The 24084-nt window shown below is 43.4% G+C and overlaps 1 protein-coding gene across 3 annotated transcripts in view; it reads left to right on the top strand.

Moving 5' to 3' along the window:
* gcgra (glucagon receptor a) overlaps positions 1–24084 on the top strand; it is a 69398-nt gene that overhangs the window by 34875 nt on the left and 10439 nt on the right. For 2 of the 3 annotated variants that reach the window (XR_007139408.1, XM_047808118.1), the window contains exons 2-9: positions 16570–16721; positions 18094–18190; positions 19407–19514; positions 19602–19705; positions 19814–19920; positions 20161–20320; positions 20966–21134; positions 22092–22152. Coding sequence is in view for 2 of the 3 variants with exons in the window: in XM_047808118.1 (XP_047664074.1) it covers positions 16671–16721; positions 18094–18190; positions 19407–19514; positions 19602–19705; positions 19814–19920; positions 20161–20320; positions 20966–21134; positions 22092–22152 (857 nt within the window). In the remaining variant the exon portion in view is untranslated. Of the gene's footprint in view, positions 1–9979; positions 9996–16569; positions 16722–18093; positions 18191–19406; positions 19515–19601; positions 19706–19813; positions 19921–20160; positions 20321–20965; positions 21135–22091; positions 22153–24084 lie in introns of those variants that run through there. The other variant, XM_027176548.2, reaches the window with a different exon arrangement.

Raw genomic sequence — 24084 nt, 5'->3', positions numbered from 1 at the left:
GAAAGATTGCTGTAATGTTGTGTCTGCTGTTCATCAGAGTGACAACAGTGCTTGTGTATGAGAGTGTGTATCAGACTCACACACTGTACCGGTATCGGTATCGATCAATCCGTTCAGCATCACCCTGAATGCTCTTTAGAGGAGATCAACTATATGAAGTCAGGGCTGTGAAGTGTCACACATTGTGAGTGACAGTCACGAATGTCGGTCTTTTCTCACGCTCTCCCGCCACACATCGTATTTCTCACGCAGAAAAACTTTTTGACTATTTATGATATATTTAAAATGCCGCAGAGCCCAAAATGTATCGGTCCGCACTGCTGTCTCTATGGAAACGGGCAGGAATCAAGCGCGTCTCCCCTGGAGCTCTTAGTCGAGCCTGACACTTATCAGCCAAAAAAAAAAGAGGCTACACAACAGCCAATCAGAAAATAGCACTATTGTATCTGGGTAAGATTTAACGCAACAACCAATGAAAAAAAACATATCCATTAGAGAGGATATTTTCGATAGTCGGTTTGAACAAAACGTCAACACGAAACAGCTCGTCCCAGGATGGGACATCGTCCTCAGTCATGACCCTATAAATGTCTGGGCTTGTGCTGAACTGTTTTATATGGGAGCAACATTACACATGATAAAGGGGTCCAAAAAGGTAACAAACACTTACAATAAACACCACCAGTCATAATCTCTCTCTCTCTCTCTCTCTCTCTCTCTCTCTCTCTCTCTGTCTCTCACACACATCACAGTACACACACACACCACACACAAACACACTCACACACACATACACACCCACACACCACACTACACACACAAACACGCTCACACACACAAACACACATACACACCCACACCACACTACACACACATACACACACAAACATACACACCCACACCACACTACACACACATACACACACACACACATACACACCCACACACCAAACTACACACACTACACACACACTCACACAAACATACACACCCACACCACACTACACACACATACACACACAAACACACTCACACACACACACAACACACACAGAGACAGACACACACCACACACACAAAACACACCCACGACACACACACACACACACACACACCCAACACACCACACACACACACAAACAGTACACACCCACACACCAAAACACACATACACACACCACACCACACACACACAACACAACCACACACACAAACAAAACCACCCACACACTCACACACACATACACACCCACACCACACTACACACACATACACACACACACATACACACCCACACACCAAACTACACACACTACACACACACTCACACACACACATACACACCCACACACCACACTACACACACACACACACAAACACACTCACACACACACACACACACATACAGTACACACCCACACACCAAACTACACCCACTACACACACACTCACACACAAACACACACACACATACACACCCACACACCACACTACACACACAAACACACACACACATACACACCCACACACACACACCCACACACCACACTACACACACAAACACACACACACACACATACACACCCACACCCACACACCACACTACACACACACACACACACACACACACACACATACACACCCACACCACAAAGTACTTTGTATTTGGTTAAATTGTGGTCTGTGTTCCTGGTGAATTTGTTTTATTTAGAATGCTACAGCAATAGATAGTGGATAAGATCTGGACTAGAGTTTGTGTAAAGAAACCTTTACGTTTTGCCCTTTATAAGACTTTTTGAGAATAAATTCTCTTTCTCATTCATGTGACACCTTTACTGAATCATGTTGCTACAAGTCCTCCAGCACAGCCTCAAGTCTTTTTGTAAATACTTTCTGCTTTCCAGCACATTGCACAGCTGAACGATCATTCCCTTCATGGCCAGATTTATTGACAAAAGCCCAGTTAAAGTCTTGACTTTCATTACTTAATAACATATGGTGAGCAGTGATGTATTCCTCAGAGACGCTGTGCTCTCTGGGGGTATAAAACATCACTCCCGCTGTGCACCATGGTTCTCCGGCTCTAAAGCCCCCCCCCACCCCCACCCCGTGTAATAAATTGCAATTACATCAGCAGTAATCCTCAGTTATTGATGATTAGAGGTGTTTTAATAGCTTAACAGTTAAGAGCTTGACTGAAACCGTTATCGAATACGCTTCATAAAATTCATTTGAACCTATTTGTATTGCAACACAACTATAATATTACATATAAATAGGATGAACAGTGATGTTTTGGTCACATACCAATGGCGCTGAAAGCAAAGCATTTTGATCTGATCTCACTTTTAGCTGAAAGACATCTGATTTCTGGGCAAACAGTGATTTTTGCATGCATAGTGCACAAAGCAGGGGTCACGGTGGCTTAGTGGTTAGCACGTTCGCCTCACACCTCCAGGTTTGGGGGTTCGATTCCCATCTCCGCCTTGTGTGTGTGGAGTTTGCATGTTCTCCCCGTGCCTCGGGGGTTTCCTCCGGGTACTCCGGTTTCCTCCCCTGGTCCAAAGACACGCATGGTAGGTTGATTGGCATCTCTGGAAAATTGTCTATCCTGCCTCGATGCCCGATGACACCTGAGATAGGCACAGGCTCCCCGTGACCCTAGAAGTTCGGATAAGCGGTAGAAAATGAATGAGAGAGTGAGTGAGTGCACAAAGCAGGTATCAGGTTATACCGAGACTCTAAATCAGCCACGTGCTCGCACCGTAAACTTCTCCCGCATGTCCGTCTCATCGGGTGACGGCGATTGTCATGGCGATAAGGGACGGCCGATCAGAACACACTGCACTCACTAAATCCCAGCGATGAAGCCAGGTGCATTTTCAATCAAGCCGCACTTGCAACTCGAGGCTTCACGAGCTGCCACACGTGCGCCATGTGTGTTTATTTAATGCACAGGGACTCTGATGCTTCGTGAACAGCTGTCGCCTTCTCGACATCTCGCTCCGATTAGGAAAGAGGAACGGACCGGGTTTGGAGGCTGCTGATCTAGGTTCTGACTCTGTTCGCATCTCTTTTGCTTTTCACTTTTCCGTAGCAGACTTTGTTTGTTACGCATGAATAAGCAGTGAAGGTCCTGTCTCTAACAATAAGGTGCCTTCTGCCTCCAAGGAAAGAGGATGAGAAATTCAAAGAGTTAAAGAAAGATGCGTTTAATATAAAACATCACTGTCCTGGGGTCGACTTAGGTGTATCTGAGCATCGGACGTCGTGTCAGAGATCTCCGTCGATCTTATTTATCCATTTAGGTCTTGTTATTTTCAATCATTTAATATAATCGTGGCGCATATTTAATTTTTTATATATTTAATGTCTTCATTAAAGGATCGGCTTATAATGGCACAGAAAACACGAGCGTGAATATCGTTGCATGACAATATTAGAAATATGTACTGAGGAGTTTTTTTTTTTTAAATGATTATAAATGAAATGATTATAACAGGTTTATGCATGCCAAAATAAATGCTCATTCACACTCAATCGAAGTGTTAAAACAGAGAAAAGATGAGCCTCTGAGATCACCGTCACCTCCTGGCACACATAAGCTGTCTTATTTTCAGTTGTTGGGCCAGAAACAGGAGGAGGGCCAGTCTCACAGAATAATGATGTGGTGAGGAGAGAAGACAGCAGACCTGTCCTCTCAGCTGCAAATCATAACAGCTCACAAGGCACAAAGCATGCACAGAGAGAGAGAGAGAGAGAGAGAGAGAGAGAGAGAGAGAGAGAGAGAGAGAGAGAGAGAGAGACACAAGCACTCAGCACAAGGATTCGAGTCAATGCACAAACAAGTTATTCCACCCAGAACTATTTGCTTGGTGTTTATTTCCCAGCTCCTCACTAACTAACTCCTCACTAACTTCTGTGTTCTTCATAAAAATGACAGAAGTTTGTAAACATATGCATAGTTAGCTTTCAGCGAATAAAGAATACGGTGATCCCTTGTTCATCGCGGTTAATGGGGACCGGAACCCCTCGCGATAGGTGAAAATCTGCGAAGTAGGATTGGCCCTAAGTTTGACCTTTTCACTGATGGTCATCATCTTCCTCTTCCTCTTGGGCTCACTAGAGGAATCTTTCGCAGGGGCACGGCGCTTAGGAGGCATTGTAAGGACTTAACGTTCAAAAAAGTTCATTTTTTTAAGTTCACAATACGCGAGACACAGTTGAAAGCGTGAACGAGAGTGGCGAGATACAACAAGGGAAGAAGCTGGGAGAGAACGCGATGATGCGCAGCCAATCAGCTCAGATCTCGTGCTGGGAACCAATCATGTGCCTTGTCTGAGTGCCCGTGGGTATGTACAAAGCCTCTGGGAGAGTTTCTCTCTTTGTCTGGCATCCTGGGAAACCGTTTTTTTTGTTTTTTCGATGAATATTTTTGAAAAAATCAGCGATGCACCGAGGCCGCGAAACTTGAAGCGCGAAACTTGAAGCGCAAAGTGGCGAGGGATTACTGTAAATACTTCTTGGCGAGGGATTACTGTAAATACTTCTTTCTCTAGTCTATATATTTTCTACACAACCTTCAACCTCGGGATACTTCGACTCTTTGCTTACATCATGTAGTAAATTGTAAAATGCAAACGATCATCATGACCCAATGAATATGCAAATGAGGTGATTTTATCTGCTGACTTTTGGGCATGCATTAGCTTTCCCTTGATGAAAAGGCCCAGAAACACTGGGTTCATGCTCTGTTCCAGACATGCCAGGACTTCATCCCGCTACTGGGTGCACTAACTTTTGAGCTGCCTGTGGACGTCTGTTCGTGCAGCTCTGTGGACATTCATCATTCAGCGAGGTTACAGGTTCGTTGAGTCACACTTCGGGTGATATTTATTCACACTAAGAGAATACGCTCATTCTCCGTCTTCAGTTTGCCTGCTTGCTAACTGTCAGGCAAACACATTCACTCGTGTAATTAATCCACACCAGATTCGCCGTGCGTATTTTACTTTTAAGAAGAATGAGGATTTAATGAGGTTAATGGAAAGACCAACACCGATGTTGATAAACAAATACGCACAAATGGGCAAACCTCGGACGGCTCGGCTAGCGCCGGGGTGCGGACGCGGAAACGGTGGAAGGATAATGAAGCGTTTGTGTTTGAAGTGCATGCCGTTCCTTCTGTAGGTTAACAAACATGGAACTGAGCCACCGATAGAGATCTGGTTTAAACTTCGGGGGGGTTGAAGTGAAGTGTTAATGGGTTTTGCTTCCTTATATTTCTTGATTCTACTTAAAATATAACTAAATTGAAAATAAATAAATAAATAAATAAATAAATAAATAAATAAATAAATAAATAAATAAATAAATTATCAGCTTGGTTGTATCTGTAGTGCTGTTACATAATTTCTCACATCATGCTGATCTTTCTTCTCCTGTGAAGCTTCAGATGCTCACCAACAGCGATCAGGATCGATATAACCTATTCAGATATACATTTAGCTTAACGTACAGTAACATGGCTGTTTTCTGCTAATTTGTTATAACGTCAGTAAATAGATTACACCATGTTATCTTATGTCCTTTCTTACATTTTTTTCTTTTCTTTCTCTCTTCCACGACATTGTACTGTAGTATACAGTAGTAGAACCGGGTGTGTAAGTGTCTCCTCTGAGTATGTTGAAGCGTTCGGTGTAAAACGTCTCATGATGACACAGAGATTTCTGGAGAGGAAGAATGTACAAAAATAGGAGTTCAATAAATAGATTAAATACGACAATTCAAACAAGTTCTAACTCTTTTCGAATTGAATCGTACAGGACCGGGTTTTTCAGTACCAACGTTTCCAGCAGTTTTATCTAAAATATTACTTCGCTTATTTCTTGTAATGACGAGTCGTGAGACTGAGGATCCGTTTGCAGCTTTGATAGACAGTCTCGTAACCAACAGGCAGAGTCCGGTACACGACAGCGTAGGTGAGGCAAAAACGTGGTCAGAACAACAGGCAAAAGGTCAGGGCAGGCAGAAAACAGTCGTGAGGCAAAATACAGAAACGGATCGAAAACCAGAAACAGGAATAACTAGAAAACGTTTAGAATGACAGCCGAAGCAAATCGAGACTTCGCACCGGAGTGAAGTTCAAGTTTGCCTTAAATAGGCACTGGGTAATTTGCCGCAGGTGGCGGTGCAATCAATCCCGGCATGTGGCTTATGGGAAATGTAGTCCGGAAGTCTTAATACTCCGGGGACGGTTCTCTCTGTTGGCGAGACAGGTGCTTCCATCATGACATTTATACAGTAGGCTGCAATGTGTGCTTTAGAATATGACAGAACTTTAGAATAGAGCTCCGTATTTTATGCATTAACGACGTGAAGCAGGTTGTCGGCTCGACTGTATTATCCAGTTATCCTGTATTATCCATTTATTTCCTTTCCCAGCGTCAGCGTACTTCACTGTGAGATAGTTACCTCTGAAACGAAGCATTTGCATCATACGTTTGCACGCCTCTTATATTCATATCATAAAACTTTTTTATCTCTTTCAGTTCTTCACAGTCCTCATATATACTAATGAAGGTGAACATTGACAATCTGTCCAACTCTTTCTACACTTATCTTCAACAACAATTACTTTTCCAGAAAGGCTTCTACTTTGTAAAGGTGGGAATAATAATTAGCCAGCTGTTATGGGTTACTCAATCAATCCTGGATGCTCAGTCATCCGTTTGGTCTTTGTCTCAGTCTGAGCCTCGGTCAGCCAAGTGGAAATAATAAGAACACTGTTTATGAACAAGTTCAACTTAACAACCCAAGAAAGTACCTACGAATGCTTGGGTAATTATGTGGAAACGAAAAAAAACAAAAAAAAACAAGGGTTTGCCCTTGAACGTCAGCTCTCCTACTTAGGAATTCAGCTAGGCTTAATGATCCAGCAATTTTCTTTTAAAAAAATCACTGACAGTTCTCTCAAATTTTAGCATAGCGAGAGTGGCCTGGTCCAAAATAGCTGCCTGGTCTCGTTTTAGCTCTATATGGAACTTCAGCGGCCAAAAGCTGAAATTTAATGCTATTCGCACCCTCATTTTCTAACCGTGATAATCTCTATTTAACTGTCTCATCACTGCGTATGTCTATAGTGTGGTTAAAAGGTCATCGGTAAGGGAAGACACTTCTTATGCAGGTCTTTGTTTACTTAGGATTGATTGATGAACACTTAGACACAAGGGCAAATGTTCAGCAGATTGCTTGTTGTCGTCCCGTGAGGAATCATTTCGGACTTTCTATCTGTTAGTCTTTTCATTTCCTTATCTAGTCATTCACAGCCAGCGTGCGAGCTGAAAAGACTCACGTCCGATCGATTTTCGAGTCAATTATGGCCGTGTCTCTATAGTTATAGATTAGTTGTCCACACAAGCAGTGATGCAACGCGTCAATCTCCAGGTGTCATCATTTTCAGCTGGGAGATAATGTTTGGATTTTTTTATGGACTCTGGACTGTTTGTCCTATGAGTTCTGTTTTTTTATGACTCAGGAAGATCAACTTTCCAATTCTCTTGAAAATGGTGGTCGGAGATTTGCTTTGTTGTGGTGCAGCATATTCATTCACTCATTCATTCGTTTCCTACCGCTTATCCGAACTTCTCGGGGTCACGGGGAGCCTGTGCCTATCTCAGGCGTCATCGGGCATCGAGGCAGGATACACCCTGGACGGAGTGCCAACCCATCACAGGGCACACACACTCTCTCATTCACTCACACACTACGGACAATTTTCCAGAGATGTCAATCAACCTACCATGCATGTCTTTGGACCGGGGGAGGAAACCGGAGTACCCGGAGGAAACCCCCGAGGCACGGGGAGAACATGCAAACTCCACACACACAAGGCAGAGGCGGGAATCGAACCCCCAACCCTGGAGGTGTGAGGCGAAAGTGCTAACCACTAAACCACCTTGCCCCTTGGTGCAGCACATCAGGTGTGGAAGCTTTGCTCAATGCCACATGCCAAGCAATGCGCTAATTCGACTTACGTCACGTTACTTAATCCATCCAGTATCTTGATGCTGGGAAAAGCATTTCATGGGAACTTTGGCTATGGCCCAAACCACACACTAGCATACTACATGGAACGAGAAGAGAAGAAGTGAGTTACACAATACAGATCAGTGAAATACTTTTCATATCCCAGCTCAGGAAGTTAGGGTCGGAGCACAGGGTCAGCCATGACACAGCAGTCCTACAGAAGGGCTTTGTTCAAGAGCCCAACAGTGGCAGCTTGGCTGTGCTGAGGCCTGGACTCTGACCAACACCCCAGAGTCTTAACCTTCTGAGCCGCCACTTGTCACGCGGACCTAAAATAGGTAAAAGGTTATCTACGGCAGGTTAGAGTTTGGACATATCGGACAAACATAGTGGACAGGTACAGAATGTGGTTTGTGACAGGAAGTAAAGCGTCCTTTAAAAATATTTTCCATGTTTTTTGTTATTCAAGTAAAGATCCTTTGTATGCGATGATCTGATTCTCTAGCTGCAGAGTAAACAGTAATGTTTGATCTGTAATGATGCTCATTATAACACCATGGAGAAGCCAAAATAAACATATCCACTGTTTGCAGTCATACGTCATGTTTTTTTTTTTTCATTTGAAGTAAACTAGCGACTGAGTGACTCTCACTCACTCACTCATTTTCTACCGCTTATCTGAACTTCTCGGGTCACGGGGAGCCTGTGCCTATCTCAGGCGTCATCGGGCATCGAGGCAGGATGCACCCTAAATGGAGTGCCAACCCATCACAGGGCACACACACACTCTCATTCACTCACACACTCACACACTACGGACAATTTTCCAGAGATGCCAATCAACCTACCATGCATGTCTTTGGACCGGGGGAGGAAACCGGAGTACCCGGAGGAAACCCCCGAGGCACGGGGAGAACATGTAAACTCCACCCACACAAGGTGGAGACGGGAATCGAACCCCCAACCCTGGAGGTGTGAGGCGAACGTGCTAGCCTCTAAGCCACCGTGCCACCCCTGCATTCAGTGATTTGATATACAAAAATAATTTCTTCTGTTTTTTGGTGGCTTTTGAGTACGACAGTGTTATTTTTACTCAGACACAAATAGAAACAGTTTGCATGACGAGACGGTCATGTGTGGAAAAACAGGTCCGGATGACGAGCCCTTTACAGTCTTTTTATAACATCCACCCGGCCCAGACACGCGTGAAGATCATTTTCAGCGAGACTAGAAGAAGAGCAGAGGCTGATCCTGAGTCAGATCACCGCCAACCTCGTTTAGTTGCCATGGCGTTCAGAGCCGCCTAGGATGCTAGAACAGGGCTCCCAGAATCTCTGAACTCTGTTCACCCTCTTATCAGATCCTGAGCTGCGACAGCAGTGAATTCAGTACAACAATCATGTTATCAGCCTCACCGATGGAATCAGGCCGTTTTGCGCTTTCAAGATTAAGCTACTGACTCAGATGTGTTTCAGGTTTGTTCAAGCTATTTTAAAGTTCATGCATGTTCTAACAAATCGTTTACTAATCAATGACCCAGATGTGTGACCCAATAACAGAAGAACCCCGAGCCATCATCAAGCATACGCCAGATATTCCTTAAATGCTTTGTCCGGCGAAGCAATTCTTCATCTGTAAAGTAGCCAAACAACTAGAGTAAGGACTGGATGTTATTTATACAGAGGTAATTGTGAACAGACTCTCTATTGCAGCACATATTGTGCACTCAATGCAAAGTGCTTTGTTTTCCTCTCTTGGTTCATTTACTGTCCAACATTATGAAAGGAAAGAGAGCTCTTGAATGAACATAGTCAGTAACCGTCATACCACACTCATGGCTTGGTTAAAGCACTCACGAGTGCTCGTAACCGCTTTGTTCTTTTGAGGGACATAATTATTTCATCCTCTAATTACAGTACATTCGGTAAGCGGAAGAGTTGGATTTCATACAGGAAGAAAAAACACAGGTTCGGGTGTCGAGGTTTATCAGTACAGCAGGTTCCAGGCTCTAGCTCCAGTGCTGTGAGTCACGTCAGGCTAAGCGTTTGCCAAGAAGACAGTTGGCTAATTTCCCACTGGTAGCAAAGCATGGTGGCTTGTGTTTGTCTAAACAGCATACCAGCTTTATCAGCAACATGGTGTTGCATTAGAGAGGAATCCAGTCAGATGCTTACTTTCCAAATTCCAGCATGTGTGGAAGGACCGCAGTGTAAATGCAGCCAGTGGTCATGGACAAAGTACGTAGGGCTGCGGTGCATAAATCTCTCGTTGCCAGCGGAAGGCATTTTTAAGCGTTTAGTGATTCATCCTTCACCATATTCTCGAAGAAGGAGCTGACTGCATGTGTGGTGTGCAGAAAAAGAACAGACTGAATGCTTGACTGAAGCACTGAGGAGGTCCATCGTCTCCGTTATGCTTTGGTGGGACATTTATTTAGTTATGGTTTGGTTCCTTTTCAATCCAATCGATTTCCTGTATGCTATATCATATATTTATCCTAGTGGTCACTTCCAGGATGACTGCCCCATGACGTCCCCATCACAGAGCAGACTAAATGTTTTAATGAGGATGAAAATGATGCAAATCAAATGCTATGGCCTTTATAACCACCAGATCTCGACCCGGTCGAACACCTTTCAGAGATTTTGAGGACATTTTAGAGACCAACTTACGCCACCATCAACAATAAGCCTCGGGGGTTTCCTCCGGGTATGCCGGTTTACTCCCACGGTCCAAAGACATGCATGGTAGGTTGATTGGCAAAAAAAATTGTGAGTGTGTGAGTGAATGAGTGTGTGTGTGCCCTGTGATGGGTTGGCACTTCGTCCAGGGTGTATCCTGCCTCGATGCCCGATGACGCCTGAGATAGGCACAGGCTCCCCGTGACCGGATAAGCGGTAGAAAATGTATGAATGAATGAATGAATATTCCAGTCACCTGTAAGGGTCCTCAAGTATCTTTGCACATTCAAATGTGATAACTAACACTTTAAGAGGCCGTTAAGAGCTCAGATAAGAGCACTTCAAACTGAGGTGAAATGAGAACTGGCGTAATGCATTCGCTCTTCGGACTAACGTTCGCCATTTAGAACATTGTATGAATGACCCTAATATATAGCGAGTTGCCTTAATGAATGTGTAATGTGATGCCACGAAAGCTCTTCTCTGACTCATGAAACGAGAGAAAGGGTGTGAGTTTGCCAGTCATTTCACGTGGCCAGTAAAATGCTGTGACATACAGTATGTACCACTAAAGGAAATATTTATTAGGCTCGATTTCTCATAGGATACAGTAAGGTGTGGAGATCTCACCTAAATCAGGGTCGGATGTAATGCTCAGTGACGTGAGGTGAGACGAGCTACTCGTTTGCTCCAGTGCTATTTGTGTGCGAGCCTGCGAGCAAACGAGATGCCCTTTTCGAAAGGAGCTCAGCATACAGTTTGCCCTCTCCTGCTCCTCTGATTAAATCAAAAAAGCTACTGCCCACACTGTGGCAAGCTTGTTTTAGCAATTATCGATTCAGATCGGATTAAACAGGCTTCGCATTAGCGGAGGGGGTGTGATTATTTATGTGTCTCTCATTTTCTCGCTCTCCCTGATGAAGCCTCATGTATACTCATTGTCTTGTGATGACCACTGGACCCATAGACAATCCCAAAATATGTTAAGGCAAAGCCCTAGGGGTTGCAGTTGTCTGTAAGGATGAATCACCGGCTGTGAAAGGGAGACATAGAGAGAGAGAGAGAGAGAGAGAGAGAGAGAGAGAGAGAGAGAGAGAGAATATATCAGCTGAATGATGTTATTTAAATCTCTTGCTATATTTGGCTTACTCCATGGATCAGTAATCAGTTCATCATTTGCATGTTTAATATGTAAACGCTAATGCTAATATGTAAATGCTAATGCTAATATGTAAACGCTAATGCTAATATGTAAACGCTAATGCTAATATGTAAATGCTAATGCTAATATGTACTGTAAATGCTCATTTCCATAGTATCTCCATATATAATAACACTATTCACATATTTCCAAATCCATCGTGTCATGTATTTTTTTTTTACACTCTGCACACACAGGAGTCTGGAAACATTATTTGACCTTTAATAATATTATCTGACTTCTTTTCTCACCCATAAATATAACCACAGGTAGTAAATACAAATCTAAATGTACATGTTGGTAAAGATTCCATAGAGAGAAGTATAAAGGCTCTAAGAAACACTTGGTATTTTCTAAAGTCTTGTTTTATGTATTGTGTTCCTAGCACAGGTCAGGTCAAGTGAACTTCTAGTGCTCAAGCTAGAGGTCTTCACGGGGCCACTTAGATCCGAAAACACGAGGTCCGACCCGAGACCCGAGCGGGTTCGGGTCTAAAAGTTTCACGTGTGCCTTGGACACGGGGCAGGTATAATAATAGTGGCATCGGGTCTCGGGTAAATTAAAATGAATGTGTTTTTACCGAACGGACCCGAGAAGACCCGAACTACTGTATCTCGTGTGTGTGCATCGACTCGAGTCCTTTTCCAACCTCTCCTCTGTTTGCCAAGACCATTTGTGACATGTGGTTGGTGACGTGTGGCTGGCGGTAAGCTAATTTTCGTTGAAACAGGCCTGTCAATCAATTTTGAATCCATGCTGTAGAGGTTACTTTAGTGTAGAGTTACTGTATGCAACATTCGGGTCCAGTCGGGTTAAAAAAAATGCCAATGGGTCAGGTCGGACTCGGGTCTAATTTTTTCGGGTTTGTCTCGGGTCGGGTCTTTCTTTAAAAAAAAAAATTCTGCACGTTGGGTTCGGGTAAAAAGTGCTTCGGGTCGGGTACATTTCTTTAGATCCGAGAAGATCTCTAGCTCAAGCGCATTACGGCGAGCGTTTATTAGGTATTAGGTGGCGATGTGTGAGCATCATGAACTCATCCCCATCTCTGTGATTTATACAGACTGCTCAACAGTAGTGCTGAAGACCGACACGCTCATTTGTGGTCTGCTTGTCGCTATAGTTTTTCCTGTAGCTGTAGGATGTGGTGCCTCAACAGTGATGGTTCTGGGTTAGTGATCAGAAGGTTGGGGGTTCGAGGCCCCAGCACTGCCAAGCTGCCTCTGTTAGTCTCTTGAGCAAGGCCCTTAACCCAACCTTCTCCTGGGCTGTTGTATAATGGATGAACATGTAATGCAAAATAAAGGCTGCTTCTTCTGTACTTCTCAGCTACAGTAAGATCCTCTGACTCTTGACCTGCTGTAACTTTTGTTGTGTTATGAATGAACTGGAATGGAGAGACTCCAGTGCGCTGTTTTGTGGTTAATGATTGACCTTGTTCTGTCTGCTATGGGAAGGTCTACTGTTCTCTATTCAAATTGGTTAACCTTGTTAAGCCATCTGAGTAACCTGATGTACGGTAGAGTTTATGATCTGACTTATCATAGCAGCAGCGGAGGCACTTTATACCGAGTCAATAAAAAAAAAGAACAGATATCGGCAGCGATCGCTCGTCACAGGATGTACAGACGTTCGTTTTTACCTCAGCAGCAGCAGCAGCATATGAGCTGTGACCCAGTTTAGTTGGGGGAAGTTCCTAGGTTGTGTGTGACGAACTTTACATGACCTCGCAAGAGGCTCATTCTGTCTCGGTCACGAGTCAGCCGTCCAGACGCTTCTGAAACTTCCTCTTCTTATTAAGGCTCACACAAACACTGTGGGGGAAAAAAACGCACGAGTTATGAGCAGTCCATGTGTTTTAATCTATCCAACCACCTCAGAACTTTTCAGACCCTGTAGCGCATGGGTGTCAAACTCGATGTGTAACATCACAATTAGTTCATGGTGGCTATCAAGGACGATTTAATGCTCAATATGACGGAAAGCGCAGCGTCGGCTGCTTTTAGATCGATAAAATGAACAGACCGAGCGGTTTTATCTCACGCGCATAATAACTAATAACCCATTACGTTTCATTATAATCTCGGTTTCAGTTGCGCAAGCGTTCCTGACCGATCGATGCAAGTAGCTACAGCTGACTCGTAAACAGTTAAGCTTTTTTAAGATGAACAGATTTTTTTCTGTTGTTTTGGGGTTTTTTTTTTCAGTTTGTGGGAATATGTTTGCGATGCGATTTGTGTTACATAGAGATGCAAAGTGTTGCTCTTTCCCATGATATACTGTACAGTTGTGGTTTCCTGGTTACCGTCTGTTTTTTTTTGTTTGTTTGTTTTTTATTAGACACATCTGCATGCTGAGTTTTGCATCATTGGTGATTTGTACCCTGGATTATGTAGAAAGATATGAATCAGATATGCTGGAGGAAACTGTGGCTTTCCGGTGGTGTCAGGGCTTGAGAAATAGGCCAAGGATTCGCAGTGCGCGAAAAAAACAAACAAAGAAAAAAGAAGCACACGCGGTAGCGTTCTGCGGTGGTTAACGAAGGAGAACGTTTTTTGCTTGAGTCGTGCTGCTTTGAAGCGTTGAGATTGGGATCAAGTGCGATCTACTGTACGTGTGCTGTGACTCTAGGAGCCTGTAAGCAAGCGTGGCCACTACGCAGACCTCCGATAACCTCCTTAAACACTAGCCTTGTTTTTTGTTATCTTTTTACACGACGAGTGCTGGAAAAAAAAATCAAAGCATGCCTGCAGTAATTTTAGCAGCTCCACACACACAACCCTTTGTTGGCCAGAGAGACTGGAACAGAATGGAATTTGAAACGTTTTAGCTAAAAATGTTTCCATGGTAAAGGTGTTTTTTGCAGAAACGTTTCAGATTTCGTTCTGTTCTCCGACTTCAGAGGTTCTCCGACTGCAGGTGAGTGAGTGGCAGTGATCAACATGCACACACACGTGCAAACACACACGTGCAAACGCACACGTGCAAACACATATGTGCAAACGCACACGTGCAAACGCACACGCACACGTGCAAGGAAAATGTCTGAAACCCATAACCTTCTTGGGTTTACACTTCAGGAACCAACACACACACACACACACACACACACACACACACACACACACACACACACACACTTTTAGTATTTATTTTAAAAGGTACAGCTGCAACTGCTGATTGGTGCTGAATGAAATTTCTTTTCTTGCTGGTACCCTGCTATTTATGTGTGTGTGTGTGTGTGTGTGTGTGTGTGTGTGTGTGTGTGTGTGTGTGTGTGTGTGTTCTCCTTATCTCTATGTACACAGATCTTTAGGTGGGCTAATAAACACCATCACAGAGCCAGAGACTGCACCAACACTGGATGCTACATTTCTGGAGTGTTTCATTTTCTTGTCTTTTTTTTTTTTTTTTTTTGGATGCTCTTCCATCCGATCGCTCTGCTGAATTAAACTGGGTGATCATTTCGTGCTCGTGTTCGGCTCAACCGATCCGATAAACGACGGATAGTCATTTTTAGAAACTTTATTTATGACAGATACAGTATGATGGTGAAATGTGACCTCACGCTGTATAAACGCTGACATTTTGAGGTACAAGAACTGGATCGACGTTACTGCTTCAGTGAGCTTTTCACTCCATACTGTAAATCTGCGAAACCTTTCTTACTAAGTAATGGGAACATTTTCATGACTTAACACTGCTTAACATGAGCAAAACTTAATACTGACTTCCGCTCATGAGTAAACCCATCAGGAACATCTGCCCACCGTGAACAGGGAGACGGGATGCGTATGATATCAAATTTTTTAAAAATTAAATGAACAAATGAGAGCATATGAAAGTGACGTGACATACGGCTAAGTGCGGTGACCTATACTCAGAATTCGTTCTCTGCATTTAACCCATCCAAAGTGCACACACACACACAGCAGTGAACACACACACACCATGAACACACACCCGGAGCAGTGGGCAGCCATTTATGCTGCGGCGCCCGGGGAGCAGTTGGGGGGGTTCGGTGCCTTGCTCAAGGGCACCTCAGTCGTGGTATTGCCAGCCTGAGACTCGAACCCACAACCTTAGGGTTAGGAGTCAAACTCTCTAACCATTAGGCCACAACTTCCCCATATGTATATCAGAACAACAAGTATGTTAGTCTAAGTAGATTAAAGTATGTAAGCGTTTTAGTCTGTTTAATATATTTCATTTTCCTGTGAAGAGTAAGCAAGCCGTTTTAGCCATCGTTCATTTTTAGTTAGTACACAATCCTCTTGTGTATTTGGTCCCAAATAATGATAACTGCATGACTGTCATTTCTGTACGATTCCATCTTCTTTTTCAATTCATACTCTCTCTTGGTGCATCCACAGGTGTTAGGGTTTCTGAAAGCAGAGAGATGAAGATACACAATATGTCCAGTTGTACGCGAACAGGCATCTTATTGTGAAAACAAGCTAAAGCAAGTGTGTTTTCTTAGACAAACGTGGAAGTCAGTTGTTAATCTGACTAAAGATCTGCATGTCAGCACTGTTGGACATATAAAATATGATGATTAGCCTTTTCATATTATTTAAAATGAGTGCTGATTTTTACAAGTGAGTGTGTGTGTGTGTGTGTGTGTGTGTGTGTGTGTGTGTGTGTGTGTGTGTGTGTGTTCAGTTTAGGCAGTGTGGTAACCCCTAAAGGATTCCTATGAGGTGATTCCCACCTCAGCCACCCTCAGGTCCCCCACCTAACGTCAGCAGCACCACGACTAAGGGATGTCACAGGCGCTTCTTCTGGGCCTGTTCATTTTCTTCTCCTGCACCCAGGTCAGCCTAAATATCTCTCTGTCTCCCTCCATTCTAAATAGCCTTTTGAAGACCTCGAAATCCGTCTTCACGCTTTCTGCATATCAACGACAGATTAAATTTACAAAGGAACCGAATGAATTATTAATAAGAGGAATAAAACACACTCGAATTAAATATAAGATTGTGAGAAAAGCCGACGACCCGTCTGTCCCTGCAGACGTTTTTCCAGCTCTATCTGCCTGGGTAATGAGACACCCAGCCGACATACAGTGGTGTTATTTACCAGTAAGATTTTCCAAATCTATACATTGCTTAAAGGTGGGGTCTCCGTTGTTTGAAAGCCATTTGACATTTGAAATCACCAAAACAAACACACCCCTAACCCAAACGGGTCCCACCCCTGTATCGATAGCTCCGCCCACACATACATACGTAACCCAGGCAACTAACAGAAAGAAACGTGTCTTTATCATAGCTGAAGGGAAGAACAATACGATTGTAGATAAACAAACAAGCAAAAATGCCACACAAGCATAATGATGTAAAGGACAAAGGCATATATTAGTTCTGTGTAACAAAGCAAAACCAACGTTACTCACCTATCGAGAAGGAAAAAAGCGCCTCGGCGTCTTAAGTAAAGTCGGCCACATATTCACAGGTCGGAGTTTCCCGAGTCGATAACTCCTGAGCTAAACGCTGTTACTACACAAAACGCGGTTGTAGCTGCCTCTCTACATTACTACGATAGAAAAGAGGTGTTATTTGTGTAGTAACAGCGTTTAGCTCAGGAGTTATTGACTCGGGAAACTCCAACCTGTGAATATGTGGCCGACTTCCTGCTCCTTCAGTTCTCTCCAGCGCTGGAAAGCTGATTCTATATTAACACGTCCTACTTCTTGTCCTTATCGTAAGTCTTTCTTTCTTTGTTTTTATCCTCCATGTCAACGTTAAAACCGCTTTCTGCTAATGTCACACACGTGCACTGAACACTCTCTCCACCCACATCGACAAGCCCCGCCCCTTTCTGCTCATTGGCTACACGTTGGTTTTGTTTTTTGTTTTGTTTGTCGTCCCGACTACCGAGTTTTCTGAAGCGTTTCTCAAACAACGGAGACCGCAACTTTAAGAAAACGACATCAACTTGAAAGAAATGTGTGTATCGCCAGACACACAGTAGACATGAAAGCAAAGGTCCTGTTAATAACAACTTTATAGCAGCGATCAACAGCCACTACATCACCAGCCTCTTATTTAACTCCAAAACAATCCACTGTAATGTCACAGCTTTACCTCTATCTGTTTCAGCAATAAAAGCATTAGCGTAGAATTCGGTCCTACGGTACTCGGTGTCTTGTTAATCGTTGCGTTATCGTCCCTGCATGTCTCACAGGTGTCTTCTACCATGTCCATGAAACTTTTAATGAAAGAGTGGATAAATTACCAAGATGAGTGTCTCAAGAATATCAGCAGAGAAACACCAGTCACAGGTGAGCTTCTTTCAGTGTTTCCTCTCAGAGCTGTGACTAGCAGGAGTGATGGTCTGATCAAAGTCCCTTTAACCTCGTTTGAAGTCCACGCTACCCGCTAGGCTTCTGTAGCACCATGAAATCACCCTCTGATTAGAGATCAGACTTTTATTTAAGAACAGATTCTTTCTTTTGATGCTCTTCCATAGAGGCAATTTTATGGCCCATACTGTATATCCAACAAAAACAGTACAATTGTGTCCAGAAATCTGGAAACAAACAGGTTTTAGAAGTTTAAGTGTTAAAAGAAAGAAAGGAAATGTTCAATATTCATTCATTCATTCTCTACCGCTTATCCGAACTTCTCGGGTCACGTTGGTCATCGGGCATCGAGGCAGGATACACCCTGGACGGAGTGCCAACCCATCGCAGGGCACACACACTCTCATTCACACACACACACACACACACACACACACACTATGGACAATTTTCCAGAGATGCCAATCAACCTACCATGCATGTCTTTGTACCGGAGGAGGAAACCGGAGTATCCAGAGGAAACCCTTGAGGCACAGGGAGAACATGCAAACTCCACACACACAAGGCGGAGGCGGGAATCGAACCCCCAACCCTGCAGGTGTGAGGGAAACGTGCTAACCACTAAGCCACGATGTCATAGCTGTTACTCAAAAGGCTTGAGCTACTTTTTCGGTATTTGATCATTACCGAGGTTTTGTAATGTGGCACAACATTATGCCAGCCGTATTCTGGATTAGATCCGAGGATGTATCATCAAGCAAGACACCCACCATACAGGAGTGAATTGTAGTACTCGAGTCTCATTATATCAAGAGGGCAGGCACTAAATTCCAGGGGTTTCGTTATCACAACGTAACGGGGGCGTGTTTCCAGATGTCTTGGAAAAAGGCCCTCTTTCAAAAAACAAAACAAAACAGCATACTACGAAGGACAAAACAGTCATGCAGGTAGATTTATTTTTAAATAATAAATAAATAAACAACCAAAAACTACGGTTAGGGTTAGGGTTAGGGTTAGATAATCAAATAGGCCACGCCTACCCGATGACGTAATATCTGTTACGCTGTTCAGCAATCCCTGGAAATAAATGCCTGCCATATCAAGAGACCTGTTTAGACAGAGTATAGTATAAAGATTAGGTGGGAACCGTACGTGATCTCTGACTCCTTTGGTTATACATGGCTTTGTTTTGCAGGTCTTGTGTGCAATAGGACGTTTGATAAATACGCCTGCTGGCCGGACGGTTTGCCCAACACCACGGTGAGCGTCCCTTGCCCCAAGTACCTGCCCTGGCACACAAAAGGTGAGACACGTACATGAGCGGAAAAATGATCCAAAATCTTTGCTTTACATTTTCCGCAACAGCATCATGACTCTTTGTGTTTTCCAGTCCAACATGGCCTGGTTCATCTGGAGTGCAATGCTGATGGTCAGTGGGCCAAACAGAAGAATGCGAACGAGTGTGAAAATAACGATCGGGCCCAGAACGACACGGTATGTCTAAAAATGCTTTAGTGAAACATCATTGCATTTATGTACTGGGAAAAAAATGATGTATGTATGTATGTATGTATGACTATATCTGATTTTTTTTGTTTACAGCAATATTATTTTGCGGTCCTCAGTAAATTCAGGATCATATACACTGTTGGTTATTCCCTCTCTCTGGGAGCGCTGGTGCTGGCACTCGGTATCCTTGTGGCCTTCAGGTAAGTCGTGCCTATGGATTATTAGTGCATGGGGAGCCATAAACGTCCTACAGTCAACACCATTGTGTGATGATAAACTAAATAGACATACTGTACATATTACTTTGGGGTTTTCCACAAGGGTTAATAAGAGGAGTTCCAGTCATATTGTCTTTGTACATGCCCTCGTTTGACTTTATCACCTGTGGTCAGGAAAACATCCCTGTGCTCCAGAATGACCAAAAATATATGATTTTTCAGGAAGCTGCACTGCATGAGGAACAACATTCACATGAACCTGTTTGCCTCCTTCATCCTGCGAGCTGCCACCATTTTCATCAAAGACGCCTTGTTGGAGAAACCCAACATCAACCCGAGCACCACCACGGACCTTGAGATGGACCTGTTTGTCAGGAACGAGGTCTGAATCCACCATGTTTCTTAATGCAGTACATTTTATCATTGTCCTTTTCCACTGTAATTCGAGAGGACACCATTTTTGACGCTTTTATTTGATGCAGTCGTGGTATTGCCGGAGTCAAACTCTAACCATTAGGCCACGACTTCCCAATGTATATATATATAGAGCATGAGGTCTATAATCGTTTATTTCGTTTTTCTACACACTGTAATTGTATGACCCCTGTTAGCCGTATCCGACAAACATTCCTGCAGCTTAATACATTAAATTTGTGGTCATTTGCTTGTCTCGGCCTGAGGGAGGAATCAAAACAACATCCTTTGTAATACTGCGTAATTGCCTTTAATTGTTAGTTACAATAAGGTTAATCAGGGCAGTGCTTTCAACAGGAAGTGTTAATTAAATATTGTTTGTGAATGTTATTTCCCATACTGTTTACACAGCAAGGCTACAAAGCAGTTCCTTTATTGTTATAACGCCGCATTCAGAGACACCAATTCTTAAAGTCTTTCTTAAAGACGTCCAAAGCGCCGTAATTTCTCCCCACTTTCTTTATAAACCGTGTCTTTTACATTCCTTTTATATTTTATATTCTGAGTAGAGACTTTTTGTTCATTTGTACTGTTTACCTTGTATGTTGTCTAGGTTTTACAGATGGATGTTGGCTGTAGGATTGCTGTAGTGATGATGCAATACAGTATCATAGCAAACAGCCACTGGCTGCTAGTGGAGGGAATTTACCTGCACAACCTGCTGGCAGTCACGGTGCTGACTGAAGGGAACCACTTCAGCATCTACCTGTGTATCGGCTGGGGTGAGGCCTTCACTGATCTAGCCTGTTCACAGAATCGAGGCTTTAACACAAGAACAGATCTTGACTATTGGAAATATTTCTATTCGATACATATCTGTATATGTGTAGCGTGTTCAAAATGAATCTCTATTCCGATTTAAATCCAAACGATGCCCCTCAAAACAGCTGTAGAATCGCTAGCAGTGTTAGCATGGTGTGCTAACTCTGACTTCGACATTTTAATCTTAGCTACATCACTCCAGTTCGAATTTAATCTTAAAGGTGCGGTGCACGATGTTTGAAAGCCAATGTTGACATTTGAAATCACCAAAACAAACACGCCCCTAAGCCAAATGGGTGTCACCCCTGTATTGATAGCTCCGCCCTGCACATACGTCAGTAACCCAGGCAACTATTACCTGCTGGGGCAGCTGGCCGAGGGGAGATTTTTATCAATGAATGAACACAATGAGTAATACTATGGTAATACAGATGTGTTTTTGTAGTACTGTGTGTTGTACCGTGAAATGTTCAGCTCCGTTTCACGCGAAAGACGACGTTCAACACCTAGAACCCGGGGCAGAGGTAACGGCAGAGGGCTAATGTCAGACACGTGCACTGAATGCTCTCTCCGTCGCATATTGACAAGACACGCCCCTTTCTGCTCATTGGCTACACATCTGTTTTGTTAGTCAGCACGATTCAGTTTTCTGAAGCATTTCTCAACCGTCGTGCACCGCACCTTTAACCAGAGTACCATCTTGTTTTCCAAATAAAAACCTCTCACTTGGTGACTTTTGTGGGGAAAAAAACCCTGCAACTCTTCCGCCCAAATATTCAGATACACCCCTAGTGTACATTTTTTTAATAATTAGTATTTTCTCATTCCGCTCAGATATAATGGTTTCCTTGCTTGAAGATAGGTTTGATTGATCTTAAAATAATGTTTGTGTCCTGTGTTGTTTCTCTTTCCAACAGGAGCACCACTGATCTTTGTTCTACCCTGGGTCATCGTGAAATATATCTACGAGAACGAGAAGTAAGTTCTTAATACATCTAGAAACACTTCGTCAGTTAAACGGTGGCTTAGTGGTTAGCACGTTAGCCTCGCACCTCCAGGATTGGGGGTTTGATTCCCGCCTCTGCCTTGTGTGTGTGGAGTTTGCATGTTCTCCCCGTGCCTCGGGGGTTTCCTCCGGGTACTCCGGTTTCCTCCCCCGGTCCAAAGACATGCATGGTAGGTTTATTGGCATCTTAGGAAAATTGTCATGAGTGTGTGTGTGTGTGCCCTGTGATGGGTTGTCACTCCGTCCAGGGTGTATCCTGCCTCGATGCCCGATGACACCTGAGATAGGCACAGGCTCCCCGTGACCCGAGGTAGTTTGGATAAGCGGTAGTAAATGAATGAATGTGTGCATTAAGGAGGTCTGTAACCTAATGTTTTTTCTGACAGAGATGTCTTCAGGACAGAGGAGCCCTTTGTGTTAGGGAAACACCACGAATCTTTTAAGGGTTCCTCTTGGAAAGCAAACCAAAGAACCGTATAAGGATCTAAATGTAACCTATTTTTTAAGAGTGTTTCTCAGAATTAATATCAGTTTCTATTTCTGTCTGAAAGAACATCGTGAAGTGCTTCTTGTCAGATGCCGAGTGACTTCATTACGTGTTTAAAACAGCATCCAGTGTGACTTTGTTTCTGGACGCAGCCCAAAGCCAGAGGGCGATCACTCTGCCTCAGAAGCAGCTGTTGTATAACAAATCAAGCACGTAAAAGACTTACAAGGCACAAGAACATGAGCTACGTCATGGTAACTACTCTGCCTGTGACAGTGATGCTGGGCAGACAAGCTGCTTGTCTTTTGAAGGACTAGCTGGGAAAAAACGTGTTGCGTTCTCACAGTTTCTGCAGCTAAGCCTGTAAATCACATGGCCCTTCTTATGCTCTGGATGGCTCTCAGGAAGTAAATTACACTCTATGGCTAACGCTTACTCTTTGCTTACTTATTAGTAATATAAATAAGGATGTCTGTCTTGTTATTTTATGATGTAATAAAAGCGGTACCGAACCTGGCACTGTTAGCGTAGCACTGTTAGCACCGGTACCGTGATTTGTGGTGAGCCATTTACAAAGATCAGGGTTTATAATAAATCAAGTCTCAGCTTATTGTTCAGTTACTCTTCTCAAATTGTTTCATTAAACGCAGTAACTTTGTTTGGAATAAACGATTCAGCGAAACCTTTTAGGTCGGAAGCACGTCTTTGGCTGCAGAAGTTTAAAAGCGCTGGTCTGTATGATAATCTGCATTCCTGGGTAATGACACTGAAGCTCATCTGTCACTATAATATAAAAAATGAAGACTGGAAGAAGAAGCGAGCTGAAAGTAGTTTTGGAGTCTGTTCAGTTGTTACATAAGTCCTTTAAATGTCATTGTGCATTCTCTCGTCTTTGGGTCAGGTCTGACCTGCACATTGCATCTATTCACTCTCATGGTGATGAGGATGAGTTGGCATGCACTGTTGCTCGTTCTTCAGCCCACCTGCTGCTCTTAGGACCTGCTGTTTTCATATAAACCTCCCTGTGGATCGGTCTGGCCTCGTTTCACCTTTGGAGTCTAGACTGTCCCTGTCTTTAAAAAGCCTGTTATCTGTGAAGTGCATTTTATCATAGTGAAGCAACTTCTGTTGACAAAGAATGTGTTAGAGATATGACATAATGGGTCCACTGGGTCTGAGGCAGGATTTACACCATGTCTTGTCACTTTGCCACATACTTTTTTCCATAGTGAGTTTCCCCCACTGGGTTTCAGCAACAAAATCCTGCTCATCAGTAGCTAAAGTCTGATGATAGGGCTTGTCCACAGGCCTGGGGTCTGCAAAAACTCATGCAGCTCAAAGCTTCTTTTTTTTTACATGACTAGCTTTAAAAATAACATATGAGCCAATTCATTTACCGCTTATCCGAACTTCTCTG

The sequence above is a fragment of the Tachysurus fulvidraco genome, chromosome 24, assembly GCF_022655615.1.
Source record: "Tachysurus fulvidraco isolate hzauxx_2018 chromosome 24, HZAU_PFXX_2.0, whole genome shotgun sequence".
Taxonomy (NCBI): Eukaryota; Metazoa; Chordata; class Actinopteri; order Siluriformes; family Bagridae; genus Tachysurus; species Tachysurus fulvidraco.
This window is presented reverse-complemented; position numbering and strand designations above follow the sequence as displayed.